The sequence below is a fragment of the Bubalus kerabau genome, chromosome 20 (assembly GCF_029407905.1).
Source record: "Bubalus kerabau isolate K-KA32 ecotype Philippines breed swamp buffalo chromosome 20, PCC_UOA_SB_1v2, whole genome shotgun sequence".
Classification (NCBI taxonomy): Eukaryota; Metazoa; Chordata; class Mammalia; order Artiodactyla; family Bovidae; genus Bubalus; species Bubalus kerabau.
Window position 1 is genome coordinate 32,198,264 of NC_073643.1, and position 19,344 is coordinate 32,217,607.

At 40.8% G+C, this 19,344-nt stretch overlaps 1 protein-coding gene across 23 annotated transcripts in view; it reads left to right on the forward strand.

Annotated features, from left to right (window-relative positions):
* FOXP1 (forkhead box P1) overlaps positions 1-19,344 on the forward strand; it is a 714,382-nt gene that overhangs the window by 556,091 nt on the left and 138,947 nt on the right. For all 23 annotated transcript variants that reach the window (XR_008705966.1, XM_055557294.1, XM_055557289.1 and 20 more), the window contains one exon: positions 7,279-7,380. Coding sequence is in view for 21 of the 23 variants with exons in the window: in XM_055557294.1 (XP_055413269.1) it covers positions 7,279-7,380 (102 nt within the window). In the remaining 2 variants the exon portion in view is untranslated. The remainder of the gene's footprint in view (positions 1-7,278; positions 7,381-19,344) is intronic.

Genomic DNA, 19,344 nt, shown 5'->3' on the forward strand with positions numbered 1-19,344 from the left:
TAAGCCAGCTTTTTCACTCTCACATTTCACCTTTATCAAGAGGCTCTTTACTTCCTCTTCATTTTCTGCCATAAGGGTGGTGTCATCTTCATGTATAAGGTTGTTGCTATTTCTCCTGGCAGTCTGGATTCCAACTTGTGATTCATCCAGCCTGGCATTTTCATAATGTATTCTTCATATAAGTAAAATAAACAGGTAACAATATACAGCCTTGTCATACTCCTTTCCCAATTTTGAACCAGTCAGTTGTTCCATGTAAGGTTCTAACTGTTGTTTCTTGACTATATATATATATTTTTTTTTTTTGCATTTTTTTTTTTTGAAAACTCACTGCCTTGGAATGTTGCTGGCTCTGTGCAAATGCTTCTAGTTCTGTCAGCCACTGTCATTTCTTTTCTTAAAGTAACCTGCAGACCTGCTTTTCATCATGTGCTGGATGCTTATCATGTCCAGAGCAAGGGGGTGATGGAGTTTCCCTGCACACTCATTTCTGGGTAATACTACAAAGTGATCTTCAAACTGGGTTCCATGATGAGTATTCCTGTTAATATGGTCATTAGTTGATGGAGTTGGACCAAGATAGCAGATTAGGCGAAAAAGCTCTCTAGAGGACTTGAATTGTCTATAGAGGTTGAAAAATAGAGGAGAGAACATGACTTCTTTCCTACTAAACTTCCCATATGACTTTTTATTGCTGGATTGTCTTCCTACCCAATCTGCACAATGACTGTTGATTAGTCTGTGGAATTGTCTGAGAAACAAGTTTGATCTTGAGGGGTGGGGAGAATATAGGAAAAGAAACTAGACGAAGGATGGCTGACTCAGAGCAGCCTTTGAAGCTGGAAATGGGACAGCTTTTCAGGCATACAGGAAGCCACCAGCCCTTCTCCACTGCCCAATAGGGCATGTGCTGTCTTTATGCAGAGTGCTGAGTGCTGAGTGCCGAGAGCCTCATTCTAGAATGAGATCCACTCTGAACAGCTACAAATGACCTGTGGAAAGAAGAAACACGTGTTCAGCGTTTGCAAGTAGTTTGAAACAATTTCAGATAGAGGAGCACGTGGATACATTCTGTTTTCCTGTCCCAGTTCTTCCTCAGAAAATAAAAAAAATGTGTTTGAGCTTTTAAGAATAGCTAATTAGTAACATCCTTGCATCTTAGCTCAAGTCTAAAATTATTCTGGCCAACTGATTGAAAGCTCTGTTTATATAAAATTGTGTCCCATAGAATCTTCTGAGAATCTTGGATTACAGATAGCAGCCTATGACAAGTTGGCAAACTTATCCTGTAAAGGGCCAGGCAGGAAATGCTGTAGGCATTAATAGTCTCTGTCACAAGTACGTAACTCTCTTTTGTGGCCTAAAAGCAGCTATAGGTAATACGGAAGCAGATGAATGTGACTGTGTTTCAATAAAACTTTATTTGTGGACACTGAAACTTACATTCCATGTTATTTTCACGTCAAAAAATTTTTTTTGTTGTTATTCTCCCAACTGTTTAAATAAGTAAAAACCATTCTTATCTCATGGGCTGAACAAAAACAGATAATGGGTTGGATTTGGTCCCCGGACTAAAATTTGCTGACCCATGACCTAAAATGCAGCCACGAAATTAAAAGACGCTTACTCCTTGGAAGGAAAGTTATGACCAACCTAGATAGCATATTCAAAAGCAGAGACATTACTTTGCCAACAAAGGTCTGTCTAGTCAAGGCTATGGTTTTTCCAGTGGTCATGTATGGATGTGAGAGTTGGACTGTGAAGAAAGCTGAGCGCTGAAGAATTGATGCTTTTGAACCGTGGTGTTGGAGAAGACTCTTCAGAGTCCCTTGGACTACAAGGAGATCCAACCAGTCCATCCTAAAGGAGATCAATCCTGGGTGTTCTTTGGAAGGACTGATGCTAAAGCTGAAACTCCAATACTTTGGCTGCCTCATGTGAAGAGTTGACTCATTGGAAAAGACCCTGATGCTAGGAGGGATTGGGGGCAGGAGGAGAAGGGGACGACAGAGGATGAGCTGGCTGGATGGCACCACTGACTCGATGGACATGAGTTTGAGTGAACTCCTGGAGATAATGATGGACAGGGAGGCCTGGCGGGCTGCAATTCATGGGGTCGTAAAGAGTCAGAGAGGACTGTGCGACTGAACTGAACTGACCTAAAATGCCACAGTGCTTCATATTTTTTTTAAGACTTCCATGCGTCAATACTGATCTCAAGCCTCATGATCAAGTGTGTTACATTAAAAAAAAAAAAAAAAATTTTTCTTCTACTGGCTTGCTTTTATGTATATGCGCACATTTACTCAAACCATATTTTAGGTAAACACATTGGTGTTTCTTAAACTATGATAAACATGTTTTTTGAATGTTGGCTACCTTGATCAACATGCTAAACATAGTGTACCTCATAGGATGCCTCACCCCCAAATATAAGCACCTGCTATGAACTCGAGATGTAAATACCTCAAAAGTGGCAAACATGCTTATGTAAAATGTAATTTGTAAATAACAGATGGCACTTATTTACTAGGAATGGGAGGCAGTGATGAGAATGAAGTCATCTGGAACCAAAAGAATGAAAAATGTATCAAAATTGTCCAGGTCCCCAGTTAGGGTGAAACTGACTAGCATGCTACCAAACTCACAACCCAGCCCCAGTCCCCCTGAGTCTCTGTGCCCAGTGTAGGCTGTGGTCCCCGGCGTGCCTACCACAAGGTGCCTCCAAGAGACTGAGGCCTCGACGGCAACCAAGCAAGAGAGGGAGGCAGTGTATGTCTTCTGCTCCTGTTAGCTCGCAGGGCGATTGATTTTAGCTTTTGAAGAAAGATAAATAGAATTGTGTGCAGCTGGGCTGTAAGTGGCTGGCTTTATCAGTTGCCTCCATGCTGACATCTTCAACCTGTATCTTTACTGTAACCCACAGGCCTGGCCGTCAAGTACAGCACCACATTATCCAAGGCCAGGCGATTGTCACATCTGTTCTAAAGGAAGTGTTGACTTAACCCAGCCCAGGAAACTGCCACCGAGAGAAAAAGGTCTCCAGAGATTGTATGGGACCTTTTAAGTTACTTACGCTAACAGTTGGTCTGCAACTTGAGTCACAGCTGAAACCAGTGTTTTACAAGTTCTTATTTATTCATATTCTCTCTCTCACACACACACAGTAGCTATGTATATCTTTATTTGGAAGCCCAAAGAATCTACTTGTATCTTGAAACAATATGTCTTAAGAGACCTTTCTTCAGTCACGACTGAGATGCTATTATAAAAATGTAAAAAAATCCATCCTCATTTCTTAGCTGTGTTGGGACACATCTCTGAGGTTCAGGCAGTAGAATCTGAGATGAAAGACATGAATCTCCTTTTCATGATTTTGGTGCATGGAACAGGTAAAATTCACTATCAAGTCAGCATGTGTGGGGAACAGATTGCATCCAGGTCTCCGATGCAGTTCCCAAATGGGATTCGACCTGTCATTCCCATGTTTTTCTGACAGTGACTTTGACAGTAAGCATCTTAGACTCTACACACAGTAGATACTGGGGATTTCTATGATAATGATGATAATGTCAAATACATAGTCTCATACACAAAGGATTTATTTCTCTTCTTTTTGGTGATTTTAAATCCAGATTACAGTGATTTAAGTATCATGGGAATCCGAAAAGCAAATGCCCTTTAATGATTGAAAACATTGCACTTTATAAATTCTAATAAATAAGGCTTTCACATTCTGGCTGAGACTGCAGTTGACTTTTTTGAAGGGTGTGGAGTATTAGTGCTTTGCCCCACCTTTGTTCTCATACTGATGAGGAGGCCAGGGAATTATTATGGGATAATTCATAACAGTTCATATCAAGATAAATAATTCCTTGCACTAGCGTTGTCTCTCTATCCCAATATTTGAAGTTGTTTTCCCTGTTTGTGTTCATTTTGAGGACGAAATCTGCTGTTTAGTTGCAGAGTCATGTCTGACTCTTTTGTGACCCCCATGGACTGTGGCCCACCAGTTTCCTCTGTCCATAGGATCTTACAGGCAAGAATACTGGAGTGGATTGCCATTTCCTTCTCCAGGGTATCTTCCCAATGATGCCAGTGGTAAAGAACCCACCTGCCAGTACAGGAGACATAAGAAATGCAAGTTCTTTCTGGGTTGGGAAGATCCCCTGGAGGGAGGGCACAGCAACCCACTCCAGTATTGTTGCCAGGAGAATCCCATGGACAGAGGAGCCTGGCGGGCTAAAGTCCGTAGGGTCACAGAGTCAGACACGACTGAAGTGACTTAGCATGAATGCATGCATTACACATTTTCATCATTTGTTCTTTCTTCAGTGGTTTGACTAAAATTTCTTTCATGTTCATACAAGATCCTCAGTCTTTTCTGTTCCTGTGCTTCTATCTTTAATTCTCTTCTTTGCTGGGGCTTTTGTCTGAAATACTGTGAAAAGGCTGGCGCTCTTTACGTGACTGTGTAATTCGATATATCCCATGTTGGGTCTGAAAACTATGTTCTACACATAAATGACTTTTCCCTTCTTCCCAGCAGGAAAATTGCAAGGATTCCAGTAGCTAATTTTGAGATGTATAGAGCCAGCTCAGTAAACATTTGTTGAAAATTTAACTTTGAGTCCTATGCTTTCTCTTGTTGAAGTGCATTTATGAGAACATGCTCATATCAGAGTAGTTTCTTTGTGTGTATGAACTTTTTTTAAGGACACTTAATAGTATGCCTTTTGCTTAAATGAGAAGCTTATTGTGTAGATTCTCTGAGAACTGAGTATTTGAAAATCAAATTCCTGCTCTCCAAGAATTTGATGAAACATGGTAAATTATTTTAACAAATATTTGTGGCTCTGGAGTTGCCATTACTCTGATTTTCTTGGCTTGATCCCTTTTGGTCTTAGATGGACCTTACCTTTCTCCTCTTCCCCACCATATCTTTCTCTGCACATTCTTTTCACATTCATCTCCACACCTTCTGTCTGCCTTTCCAACTAGTAGCCAGACCCTTCTTTGCTTACCCTGGGAACTCTGACGGTAGCAATTAAAATATATAACACTTCCCTTTCCTACATTAAAAAGCAGTAAAACCTTCATGTGAAATAACTAAGGGGACATACATAGTAGGAGGAGGGGTTCTTGCTCCTGCAGGCACCTTGCAGTGGGGACTATTTTTCTTATATGATATAAATGAAATCTTCACTCTGCCCACTTGTACACCTACGCATGTACTGAGCGTCTCCAAGGAGACAAGGAAACCCGGAGTCCAGTGATGGTGAATCCTCCTCAGAGACAGCAGGCTGGAGTCTCAGGCAACTCTCCCAGGCGTCTTGGCTTCCAGATGCCCCTCTCAGACAGCCTCTCTTCCCGAGGCTCTCGCAGGCAGTCTTTCTCGAACATGTCTCTCCCTTCCCAGACGCAGTAGCCCGTCCACTCCATCCGAAGGGCTGGTCGTGGTGAGTTCACTAGACGGAAGGCTGCTGAAGGGACAGTAAGGGTGGGTGCAGCAGGGAGCTGGGACAGGAGGGGTCCATCTTTCCCAGGATCTTTTCTTTGTCACCCATTGATTTATCTGTGCTTCATTTCATTGCCTCCCTTTGCACCTCTTAGACACAAAGGCAGTATACAACCTTCCGTAGCATCTTAAAAATATTTCTTGTGACCACACTACAGTCATAAGCTCAGTGTAATGAGATTGTCCTTTGAGGAGAAGTAGTCCTCTTGCTGATTAAACATTTTTAGTAATCTTTTGGTGAGCATATACCCCTGACCACTTGCATTGCCCTTCCCCTGAGTTGAGTGCATGGGAACTCCCACACCACCTTGCCTTCCCCCGCTGCACCCCGTGTCTCTCTAACTTTTCTTGGAACTGTAAACACTGTTTTCTTATGTAAATGACATCTGTTCCTCTTTGAAAAATATACTACCATCATAAGCCCATTTTTCACACTTTCTAAGATTATAGTGTCAGATCTTTTTGATATGTGGACCACATCTTTGTTTGAATCTTCCAGGCACAAATAATTGTCGTGTAGAAACAATTATTGATGTGCTCCCCAGTGAATCTTGTCCTGTCTCTAAACTCCAAGCACATCATTTAACAGACCTTCTCGACATCATCTCCGTGTGCACCTTCTTGGCTCTCAGCTGAATTGATTCGGATAGCCTAACTTGCCATGTGATTTTCTAGCGAAAGGTCTGCAAACTTCTGGTTTCTGTTGCCAGCCCTGCTGTCCTCTTTGGAAAGGTGGAGCTAGATGTTATTCCTAATAAATCCTTTGTCAGTGAATGACCTCACAAAGGTTTATTGGTGACGTATTTTTATTTTTTTATTTGAGCTTTTTTTTTTTTTAAATAGTATCTCTTATTTTTTTTCACTTTCTGGCCACACAGCATGTGGGATCTTAGTTTCTTGTGCAGGGCTCTAACCCACGCCCCTTGCGGTGCACGCATGGAGTCTTAATCACTGGACCACCAGAGAAGTCCCTTTATTTGAACTTGAGGAAAGATTGCTCAGTCATGTATTCTGCCCTTTGGAGGAACCTCCTTTTTTTCCTCTGGCATTAGCTCTAATTGCTAGCACCTCCCCAGTTTCTACCTTTAAGTAAAAACTAGCCCATGGTATACACTCAAAAGACGCGTTTGTTTTCAGCGCAGTTTTGTTCACAGGTGTATAAGGTACCTTTTGAGCTGACTTAGAGGTCAGACTAAGTTTTTTCTTACATAGTCCATCAAGGTCACCTCATTTTGATCTTCCTTCACGAATACCTTTATCTGCAGGGTGGTCCACCACTTACTTAGCTTTTGCTTTTTATTTGGGCTCAGATGAGGTGAAAGTGTTACTTTCAACTCGAGTTCCCAAGCTCCCTCAAGAATCGGAGAAGGATGAAGGTACCTTTGAAAAGAGCCCTTTAGTGTCTCTGAAATTCCTGACTTTGCCCTGCTCTTTTGTGGCCTCTCTCTGCCCTCTTTCCTCCATGTCCCAAGCATTAATACTCTACATTGCATGTCAGATTTATGATATTAATCCATTGTCTGCGTAGATGGATTGCTATGCTTGAGGAATTGCGGATGAAATTGGCAAAGAAAATGTATCCAAATTCTGGAAAGTTTTCCAACTTAGACTGATGGGAAGTTTGATTTGCTGTTTTATTTGCCCGGAAATGGAAAAGTCAAGATCTCATCCTCATGTGTCCTTCCTGGAATCCTTTTTTGTGAAGGAGCCTCTGAACCTGTGTAGTAAGATGAATGTTTTCCTTTTATTTTTCCTTCTAGGCGCTTCAAGTGGCAAGACAGCTTCTTCTCCAGCAGCAACAACAGCAGCAAGTTAGTGGGTTAAAGTCTCCCAAGAGGAATGACAAGCAGCCAGCCCTTCAGGTAAGTAACAAGTCATTTTTTTTTTTAAGTTGATGTTATACACTTTGGGATAGCTGATAAACCATTTAGAAGTGGACTGTGTTGAGAATTGCAAATCATGTAAGGAAATCTTCTGCAAAGGAAAAGTGCATTTTGTTTTTGTTTGTTTAATAGTAGCGCATGACACTTTGGGAAGAAAAATGTCTGTTCAACCAACAGTTTTGTTGTTGGGAGTAAGAAAATCTAATGAGACAATTTAATCGATGGCTGAGGAATTGTTGGCATGGGTGGCTTGTTAGGCTGTGTGGCTTACCAATGGGGAAAAGTTCCTAGTACTCACATATGTCACTCATTCTCTCGTGATCTGTCTAGAATTGGGACACACACACACGTTACTTCAGTGCAGTGGTTTTCAACTGGAGTGCTTTTACCCCTCAAAGGACAGTGGGCAGTGTCTAGAGACATTTTTGGCTCTCACATCTTGGGGGGGAATGGGTGCTTCTGGCATCTAGTAGGGAGAGGCTGAGAATACTGCTAAACCTCCTGCAGTGTACAGGACAGCCTCCCTCAAGAGAAAACTAGTCAGTCTAAAATGTTAATATTGTCAAGAACTTACTTGGCTTGAGGAAGATAGAGTATTTTCAATACACCTAGTATTGAGTGTAATACATCCTCTATTCTTCAGTGGGTGTTTCTCAGATATTTCTAAATTATTAATAAAAATCAGCAAGCAGTCTGTATGTAAAGACTAGCAGCTTCTCATTTCAGAAACTTTAAAGGCAGGAGTTAGCAGACTGGAAGGCGTGAGTTCACAAATATCTACTTTCAATCTTTGACTTGAAGCAGAAAATGATCATAGACATTTCAGAGAAACTTAACTCGGTGTATCTGTGCTCACAAGCAGGACAGGGAAGGCACTTGCAAATACCAGGCAGCTCATCACTACTTTCAGAGCTAAGAGTGGGCACCCCCTAAATGGGAAACAATATTGAGTTTCCCACACTGAACATTCTAGAAAAGAATTTATAAGTGGAAGCTGGTTGATGCTATAAGTTGATGCTGATTAAGATGACCGCAAGGTCAACCCAGAATCTAGCTTCGGTTGACTTTTTTCAGATCAGAGAGAACCAGGGTACCAGTCCCTAAATTATCCTACAAAGATCAAACTGACCTTGGACCACACGTTCTAGTTCTTCTACATCTGCCTGTAAATTGTCACTGTCTAGGGCACATTCAGCATGATATAGAGGCACTTTCTTGGCACAGTTGAATCATAGTGTGCATTGATTCCTAACACTTCTAAAAGCAGTGGTTTGGAGAACCACCGCCAACCCATATGCCTTTTCGTGAGTATGAATGCCGGGGACATTTTTAATGAGGTCCAGTGCCACTGAGGTCCCGTGTCAGGTGCTATAAGCAGTGCTTTGTTGTGCCGATGTCTTAAGAACAGCTCTGGAGGATGAAATATGACTGTGTTGACCTTTCAGCTGTGAGCTTATTTGTCAGGATTCAAATAAGTTGAAAGGATCAAACTGAACAGTTTCCGTAGTCAGACTGGGAATTGTGTTTCAGAGGTCAGCAGTGGAGGCCACATTGCAGATTCCAGAACATAGCCAATTGTTGGTACATATTAAAGTACTGGGGCATCTCCTGCAGACAGAGACACAATTAAAATTCTAATTTATTAATGTATACAGGGAGCTAGCCCAGCCTGTCACTCAGTGATTCAAATGACTGTCCATTCTTTCGGCCTCCCCCTCAGAGCTCTCACAGCCTTAAAAATACTATGACTCCTCTTGAATTTATCAGATCTCAAATGCATTGGGAAAATAACAATATATTATTGTTGGGGGGCACAAAATTTTACATATAGTAGTGTTATTGTTGGAGATCATTTTTAAAAGGACACACAAAAATGGTCTAATAAACTGCTCTTCAGTGTTGAGTTGTATTTTTTTGGACCAGACTTATTTTCTATTTACTTTTTTAATTATATAAGGCCTATTTAGATAAGCAAAGGGCAAGATGAATGAAGTTCCTTTAGGGCTAAATATATGAAGTCAAGTTTTAGGGGATTTCCTTTGGAAGGCATTTTCCCCTTCTTGCCTGTTACAAGGTTTTTAGCCACCAGAAGAGTATGACACAGAGAGCTTTGTTTTTCTTGGCAAAGGACAGTATCAAAACCAGCCTAACACATTCTGCTGAGCACTTCAGTCTGTAGGAAAAGCGCGGGACAAGGGGGCCATGTTGGATGCTGAATTAGCTAAAGACGATGTTCCGAGTCCTTTCCTGTCCCTTCAGTGAAAGAACTGACAAGCAAAGAATTTAGACCAATTTTAAGAGTTGCTTCAGGGGGAGCGGTTGACCTGTGTGTGTGTGTGTGTGTGTGTGTGTGTGTGTGTGTGTGTGTACACACCTGTGCATAATAGTCTGTGTCTCCTCAGCTGCCTAGTAGGGTCATGCAGATTCACGTAGTTTTATTCGATCGCCTGGCCTTCCACAAACAGGAAACATTTTCACTAACCGAGGCCACATGGCATGTTACCTTGCTGTAAAAATACGTATGTAGACTTGGTGATTCATGGAAGGAATAACCTTCACATTTAAATATGTCTTGCCAAGCCATGTCCTTGCTGGGGCATCTCAGCCGGAGTGGCTCTGACATGAAAGGGAAATCCTGCAGCAGATCCTAACAGTACTCCTCTCTGATCTCATTACCCCCCCTACCTAGACCTATTTTAGTGAATTTCAGATCTTCCGCACAGAGGAAGGCTTGACAGGGAAGAAGGATTTGATCTGCTGATAGCTTGAGGAAAAAAAAGAGAGAAACCCAAATCCCCAAATATACTGTGACTCATATTTTAAGCAAATCTCACACTTCCCTGCTTTATGTTTGGCAGCGCTCTCCAGTTTCACAGGCTGATGATACAAACAAAAGAAAATGGAAAGTTAAGAGGAGGTTATAAGTGGTTACTCGACAGAGATCACAAAATGTAGTCAAACATCATTGATCTGGACTAATTTCAGCAAAATGAGAGTAAATAAGCGAGACATGACACTCTTTGCAGATACACGTACTGAACTAAATCTGAGTGGATTGCGTTCTTGGGTGACATTGTAGTTTATTGTGAAGGCATGAATCGGATACAGATACTGCTTCTGAAGTTCTGGAAAAATATTCTACTTAGGAACCTAAATAGCTCCTTATTTGGTCTATTAATTTGCTTTGCAAATTTTTTTATGAATGGTATGAGTGAAGATTGGAAATTGTCCCCATCATAAATTCAGCCTCAGAAGGATTTGAATTAATTAAATGCAACTCAGCGAATGTTAGTAAAACAGCTACAACTTGTGGGACATGAGGCTGGTGATCAGAGCTGCAGACCTGTCTAGGAGACAGACCCTGCCTGCAGGATGCTTTTGAGCTGTGAAAGAATTAACCAGGTTTTGCCGCAAGAAGAAAACTGTGTGTGAGTAAAAATAGAAGGCTTGCTTTTATAAATATTTATCTACTTCTGAAGATAGCTAAAACAAGTGAAATAAATGCTTAACAGTGCAGGTGTGCTCATAACCTCGAAAATGTGTAATTTTACTGGCTGAAGATTAATTTGTGAGTAGATGAGCAATTTTATTGATCACATTTTGGAACTTTGACCACCGTTTCTGGGTAGTAATTCATTTGGGTTCTTTAAGCATTTTAGTTGTTGGCACGAGGACATAAACTGGAAGGAAATCAAATGACACATTTTCTCCTAAGAAAGTAAAAGTACATGTGTATTCTGGCAGCATTCACATTAAGAAAGAAAGTAAACCTTGTGTGTTGCTTACCATGGAGAGCTGACCACAGTTTCAGGCCATATATAAAGAACTTGAACTTGAAACCAGTCGCCTGATACTTTTCTCTCCTGCCCATCCCCTCCTTCCAAGTTTATCTCATATGCAGGCCCTTCATATAGGGGGCTATTTCACTGGTAGGAGAGCTGGTGGAATCAACTGGAAGGTCAGCCTTTTTCATCCCTTTAGAAGCTCAGGATTATAATGAGGACTCTGGGTTTTAAGTGGAGGAGGTTAAAATGCAAGATTCAGCAGGTGTTTTTTTAACATTTTTATTTGCAGTTATATAAAACATGCTTTAGGCAGCATTTTGCTTGGCATTAATGTCACATATAATCTTAGTACCTCGTATCATTTCCACGTTATTCACTGAGGAATAAATTGGTAAGAGGAAACCTTTAAAGGAAACTATGATTTTATGTGGTAGATACTGAAATGGAGTGGTTTTGAAATACTGACCCTTAAAAAGTATCCCTATGCAATGAATTAGTAAAGCGTGTAATTCAGGAGAGGGAGGCAGATTTTCTTTTTTAATGTCTGGAGTTTTCACTGTCTAGAATTGGTATCTCTGGCAGGAGATTGACAGAAAGTATTGAAATTTTGGTACCTTTTAAGATTTTGTTGCCACATGACTTTGGAGAATCCTCAAACCCCCAAAAATATGTTGTGATAAGAAACAATAAGAAAAGATGTTTTTAAAAAGTTATTGATTCTTTCAGATTTTGCACACCTTTGAAAATATGATAGAAACAGGGCCTCTTTCTAGAAAAATGCACATGCACACAGAATTTTGCATCATTACGAAGGTTTCACAAAGTTCAAGAAGTCCATCTGTTTGCCAAGGTTCAGTTATCTTGCTGGAAAAAAATTATTATTTTTTTTCCAAAATAGTGTTTTGTCCTTGGCACCAAACCTCAAACCTCATGTGAGTTATGTTATAATGAGGTCCCTCGTTTTTGCTAATTCAACTTCAGCTGTATATAAGGTGACCCTGTGTCTGTCCAGAACTGCCCTAGTCTGTGCCTGTTAACTGAATGGATTTATTAATAACTCTGACTCTTAAAACTATCCCAGTTTGTACATTGAATTATATGATACTTGCTTACACGGATCTGAACGTTCAAATGTAAGTGTCATGCTAACATTTGAAGTGTAAGTGTGTCTTTGTCACCACGTGCACATGTCTTCATATGCAAAGATAATTCAGGTTCATGAACTAGCTCCATAGCTCTTTTGTAGCGTAGGGAGTATCATGAAACCGTTCTATGGAGGAGAAAAAGTGGAACTTCAGAGAGGTTAAGTGACTTGCTACAGAGCACACAGACCATGACAACGCAAGGCTAAGAAGCCAGGTGTCTTAAGACTATAGGCAACCAGTATGCTACCTAGAAGTTAATTATTCCTTCTCCTTCAGTGTGTATTTACTCAGCATCTACTGACTGCTATGTTTTCCATCAATAAACACATTTATTATTTTTTTCATATCGTAAGCAAAAATAAAACTGAACCAACAAAAACTAATCTCCACTGTAAATATGTAGATTTCAATTAAGAGACTAAGACTTGCATAATTATCCTAATTGTCGTTCTGTGGACGTGTATGCACGCACACATGTGTGTAGATATCACAGCAGTGAACAACAGCAGAGAAAAGTTATTTCTTATTCTCCAGCCTGAAGTGCCCTAAGAGCTTCCATGTGCTGGAACATGGAAATGGTATGTTATAATCATTGTTGGGGCGAGGAGGTGGGAAGGAACATAGGGGAAAAAAAACATACTTGACTGGTCAAAAATGTGTAAATTGCTGACAAAATGGCACGTGTAATTAAGAGTGCTCCTACCATTTTACCTTGTGGTTTACACCTCTAGTGTTGAAAAAGAGAGCGACTCCCACCTCGCTAATTACCATTATCACTGAAATGCTAGGGTTGGAGTCATTAGTTCCATGTGCATTTAATTAGAGGAAGGCTGAAATTGGATTTAACTTATTACTTTTTCATGGATCACTTTCTTGTCATCACTTCAAATTGGATTGCAGCCCCAGGTAACTAATTATGAGAGCCACAGGATCAAGAGTGAAAAAAAAAAAAAAGGTAATTAGGAATAACACTGTTGGACCCTTGCTGGTCGTCCACTTGTGCTTCTGGAAAAGGGAGGGAGGGGGGGAAAAAAAAAACAGTCCGAGCTGTATTTTGTAGTATTACAGATTAGGGAGTTAGAGGTATGGATGATTGCTGAGCATCATGGGAGTCTGTCACCACCCATAGTGGTTTCTATGATATACAACTGAGTTGAAGATGTCAAGTCGACATGGTTCCACAGTCAGCTCCCTAATACCTAGATTAAACTTGTAAAAGCAACAGATTGCTTGTAGGTATGAGGCATCTCAACAACTGTGTCCTCTGCGGCCTTACATATATGATTACAACAAAGCTGTCAAGATGCCTCTGAGCCAAATACAGAATATTTTAAGTACAGGGAGTTAGAATTTAATGAACATATTAATGTTCCAGAAACATCATTCATATCTGACAGGAAGACATATCAGTCAGCAAAGCAGTAAGGTTTAGGGTTTGTATATCGGGAATTTTTGTCAAAGTTTCCAGCCGACCATTTACTTAACTTCTTGTTTGTTCCCCAACCCCCGCCCCCTGGCCCACCCCAATGTTGTGGATAGGCTTGCTGACGTTCTGTTTCTCCTTCCGCCCCCATCGAAAATACTTTAAAACAAATGATATTGTTTCCATGTGCAGAGCAGAATTCAGAACTGCAGGCAATCAATTTTATTGACATCGTCTGAAAAAAATGTTGATGACAGTTGGAGGATGTGAAAGGATTGGATTTTTAAAGTCGCTGGTACTAACCGTGGCAAAAAAAAAAAAAAAAAATTGAAATGCAATCTTAAAAAAAAAAAAAAAAAAAAGGCCTGTGAAGTAAACTCTCCTAAGAAGGGCATCTTCTTTGGTAGACTGTGATGGGATGGTGAGAAATCTTGATATCAAGCCTGATGGTTGCCATGATGCGGGGAAGAAAACTTCCCAGAGAAGTGAATCACCAAGCAAAGATGGCTCGAGTTTCCTTAAGTTGTTTAAAATTGGTTTTAATGTTCTGTTAATGTAAGCAAATAATCATGATTCAGTCTTGGGTGACTTTCAATCCTGGGTAAGTGAGGCTGGCTCATTATTTTCCAAGGAGTCTAGGGAAGTGTAGACCGTGATGTGCCCACCCAGCAAACGCCAGACCATGAATATTCCCCAAGTGAGAAAATTCTCTTCCTGGAATTATGAGTCCTTTTCCTGTGTGAACCTTCTAAGCAAAATCTCAAGAACCAAAATAGTAATCATCAAGTCTAATGCAGAAAATTAAAGCTTTTTTTTTTTTTTTGGAACATCTTAAGTTGATTTAGAAATTTTGTACACAATATTCGTCTGTGGTTGAAAGGGGCCATACTGAGGTCAAGTGATGTAGTGTTTTCCATTTTTCCATATGAGCCTCACAGTGTGTGATAAAAGCAAACTCCTTTATTTTGTAAGTCTGCAGGAATTTCTGATGAAGTGCAGAGGTCACGTTCCCTGTCAATTTGAGTAGCCAGCATTTTTTAACTACTGTTTTTTCTTCCTTTTTTGTGTGTGTCTTTTCTTCCCTGCCCCCACCTCACCAGAAACCATGACACTTTTCTGACACATGAACAGTGAAGTCCTCCAATCTGAAACTCATTAGCACACAGCATTGGACCCTGTCCAGTGGTTAGAAAATTTCCTGAAGCCTAGAATAACAGCATTTGGTGCAAGCACCATGGACCAGAAGTGACAATGGGGGTAGTCGAGCTCCCCTGGCGCCCTGCCCAGTCAGGAAAGCCAGCTGACCATGCAACCCAGTGAGACAGAGGTCGTGCACAAGGGATGGGCCAGAAAAGTCTGGTCCTTAGAGAGAGATGCTTCTGAAATCATAAGGCAATATCTTTTTTCCCCTATGCTGATTATTTCAATTGAGTTGGAGGTATTTATCAGCATTCGCTGTAGGAACATGAAAGCAAGCAATTAGAGAAGTCGGATGAAAACCAATTTCTACAGGATGATATTTTGTACTTCTGTAACTGTTGGGTATTACACAGTCTATGGGTTTCATTCATTCATTCATGTATTCAAACTTTGGTTCTTGAACCTCATTATCCAGATAACAGGACCTAGAGGAAAGTCTTGCCCTAACATTAGAAAAATTATGCAATTCACCGTGGTTCAGAGTAATTGAAGCCAGGTTTTCAGACAGGAAACTGAGTCCCAGAAATACAGCAGTAATAATATTTTCTAAAAAAACAAAACTTAGATTGTACTTCCCAGGAGCCAGCTACTAAACAATGACTGGATGAGGGTAGATTCCATGATTATTCCCATTTTACAGACGAAGAGAGTAGAACAGAGAGAAATGAACTTGCCCAGGGCCAACAGTTGACAGTGGCAGAGCTGGGATACTAGTTCAAACAGCCTACCTCCAGACTCTGCTTCTGTCCGTGTCATTCTCCCTTCTCTCCCTGGAGGAAAGCCTCGGCCTCACAAGCAGAGACAATGAATGGAATGAAATCAGAGTTGCTGATGCTTGTCACTAACCAGTAGACCACACCGTCTCCTAATTTGGACATATGTTTATGGGCATATTTGAAAAATAGTGCTTGTAATTGAAATATGCACTTTCTAAAGGGAAATGACGCTTGGGAAAGAGAAGAAAGACGGGTATTACTCAAAGCCTGCAGACAACTCTGCAAGTAATTGTCTAAAGGCAGCCGTTGAAATTGAGAAGCAGTTTGGAAAATGTACAGTTTGGGAAATTTGTGTACCGATGTAATTACGGTAGTTGTGAGTTGATGTCATGCCTAGTAACTGTTTTTGTATTGCTTGGGCCTTTGTTACTGAGCTGTGATATCATGAGCAAACTATTATAAACATAGCATGGATATAGCATGCTTGTGTAACAAAAGATCGGGAACTTTTATTAAGTTTGTTTTCCTTGTCATATTGTAAAAATTTATTATGTGTACTGTGTATATTAGAAACAGATTTGGGTAATTCTGTCTAAATGAAGTCATCCTGGCTATTTCCAGACTGTCTGTTTTTGGTTGTGAATAATTTTCATACATCAGATGGTTGTCATATTTAGTCGCTCTCAAAATTTTAAAGAGAACATATCCCATTTTGAACTTTGGGTGGACTTGAGCTGCCTTGCCATTGGAATTGTTTGAGTTAGAAATTATTGCCCAGTAAATTACAGAGGCTGAATACTCGTCATTTCTAAAGGGTCTAGGGCTGCTGACTTCTATTCATAACTTTTCCCCCTTCATCAAAAGAACAGATTTTTAACTACTTAAGTAGTAGAATTTAAAGCTGCCAGGACACAATTGGGCAAGGCCTGCCAGCCCTTGTCCTTTTATGTTACATCCCATTGAGGAAATTCGGTAAACATTCAAACAGACAGAGCCTAGCATTTATTGGTGTTCGTGGTAAAATGTGGATTTTTAAAAGGGTAACTCAAAAACTGTGGATGACTCAGTCCTTCCTAGCTGTTCTCCTCTAGTGCCTTCTTTTGCTACCAAGCTTTTAGAACCTGAATATTCTGTCTGCTGTTTCCATCTTTTTTTTTTTTTTTTTTTTTTTTTTTTCAGTTTCCCTCCTAACCTCCCCCAAATCTGGCTTTTCTGCTCATTGTCTTGAATGTGATTGTCACCAAACGCAGGGGCCGTGTTTCCATCCTTACCTCAACTTGCCTGACTTAGTAACCTGTGGTCCTCTGGCTGACTCTTGTTCCTGGAAATTGCCTTCTAAACCTCTTTAGTTCAGCACCCCCTGGTCCCCATCCCATCCTCTTTTGGTCCGCGATTCTCTTCTGGAACCCAAGTTCATTCCTTTCCCGAAGGTCAGTTCTTTGGATGGTCTCCAGTAGTGCCTCTGTCTGTTTGCTTATTCTTGTGCCTCTGGACACATGACTCCACGCCTGTGTGTACCCCTCTCAGCTGCCTGTCCATGGCTCTCTCTTAGCTCACCCTCACAGCCATTTAAGTCACCTCTAATCCGACTGATCATTTTTGTTGCCAGGCCCTATTAGTCAGACTCATGCGTCATCATCGACCTCATCATTTCCCTCATCCCCACCACGTTATCAGAGCTGCCATTTTTCCTTCCATTTGGCATATCGTGTCCATTCCTTTCTCTGTGTTTCCCCTGCTGCTCCTTCGTTCCAGAGTTCAGACCTTCAGGAAGGATGTGCTTATTAGCTCTTGGCAAAAACCAGTTATTTATCCTACTCCACACCCTCAGAGCATCTTCTGGTCTTGGTGAGGATCTCAGCCTTGCTGCTTTCAGCTTTTCCTGCAATGCCATGTTATTCTGTTCTTCAGGAGCTTTCAGTGATCCACTCTTAACTTTCATACACAGTCTACACTCTTCACCTTCTTCTGGTTTCTTAGTTTTCTAGTCTGGGATTAAATCAGATGACCTGAGAAGGAGGTTGGAGTCCTCTTACTGGAGGGGGTGGGAAGTCGGTTCAGAGCCATGGTTCCTTCTGTTAGGAGATGGTCATAAGCACAGTCCATCTGATAGTGTTTCTAAGCCCTCCAAATCCAGGATTCCAAATATGGCTTGTTCTAACCCTTGCCATTTAGGCAGAAGGCCCTAGTGATTAAATTGTGTTTAAGTCCAAGCAAATTATATCTCTGCTTTCTTCAGAAGGAAATTAAAAGCTATTTGATATGCCATGTTTTCCCATATCTAAATTCTCTCTATGTCACCCCATGATTCTTTTTCATTGATATCTGTTGCTGTGGCCTAGTGGGTTGCTTCCCATCTTCTCTCAATGAAGGATCCGCAGTCAGTTACTCCCTTGTCTGCACACCGAAGAGCTGCTCCATCAAACCTAATGAGGCTGTCTTTAATAAGACATCGGTGACATTATATCTGGTTTGTTCTTTATTTGATAGTGTAATGTAACTGTTGTTTATTCTAGAAACAAAATTAAGAGTTCAAACCACATAGAATAGACAGAGCTGAGAGGTTTTGTTTCATGTAGATCTGAAGTGGCTCTGCCTAGAATGCTGTTTGAAAGATTCTTAAACCACATTGGCCTTTGTAGGACCACCGTGATTGATTAGCCATGTCTGCCATGGGCACTGGAGTTGGGAAGAGTGGTATGTGTTCCTTTTACCTACCAAGGCTGACTTATCGACATAGTCTGTGCTGATCACATAGCAGAGTAGAGAAAGACCTGGGATTATTTGTTTCTGCAACATCTAATAGATCCTGTGGCAACTACTAAAATACTATCTAAAATTAAACATGCTCTTTGTGTTTTCCTCATATCCTTATCTGAGTTAGCGCAAACTGTGTTCTTATCCTGAACCTCTACTTCTTTGTGGTCAAAAATGAACTGTGATTTGTCTTGAAAGACACAGGATCTTGAACACTGGCTCATCATATAAGCTTAGCTGGGTGGTTGAGAGTTACAGAGATTTGTGTTTCAGAATATGGTGAGAGGAGGCACAGAATGATTAATAGTATGGTCTCCGGTGTCAGGCTCCCAGGTTGAAGCCCTAGCACTACCCTTACTGCTGTGTGACCTTGGAAAAGTAGCTTAAACTCTCTGTATTTCCGTTTTCTCATCTAGAGAATGTGACTGATTACCTCACCTTCCTGAAGGCAGTTGTGGAGATTAAATGATTAATGCATGAAAAGTGCTTGCACAGTGCTTTGGACACAGTAAATTCTCAGAAAAGTTAGCTCTTCTCATAATTATATAAACTCCTTTTAAAGGGAAAATGAATACCTGTTAAGCTTCAAATTATATTTGAATTCAGTTAAAATAGTCCCTTTTCAGATATACATTTTAGCAGTGCAGCAGAGGCTCTCCTTTGGCTGGTAGTCAGTTGTGGTTAACCAGACACGATGGGAAGACATCAGACTTCCCATCTGTAACATGGGGATGACCACATGCCTGACCTGTAGAGTTATGAAGATTAGTTGAGTTACTGCATTACAAATGGCCTAAAACAGTACAGAGTACACAACAAATACTCAAATATTAGCTATTCTCATCATCTCTGCTACTATTGTTATCGTTATTTCTTGACGGAGCGTTATTTTCCTAAATGCATCCACTTTGGCGTAA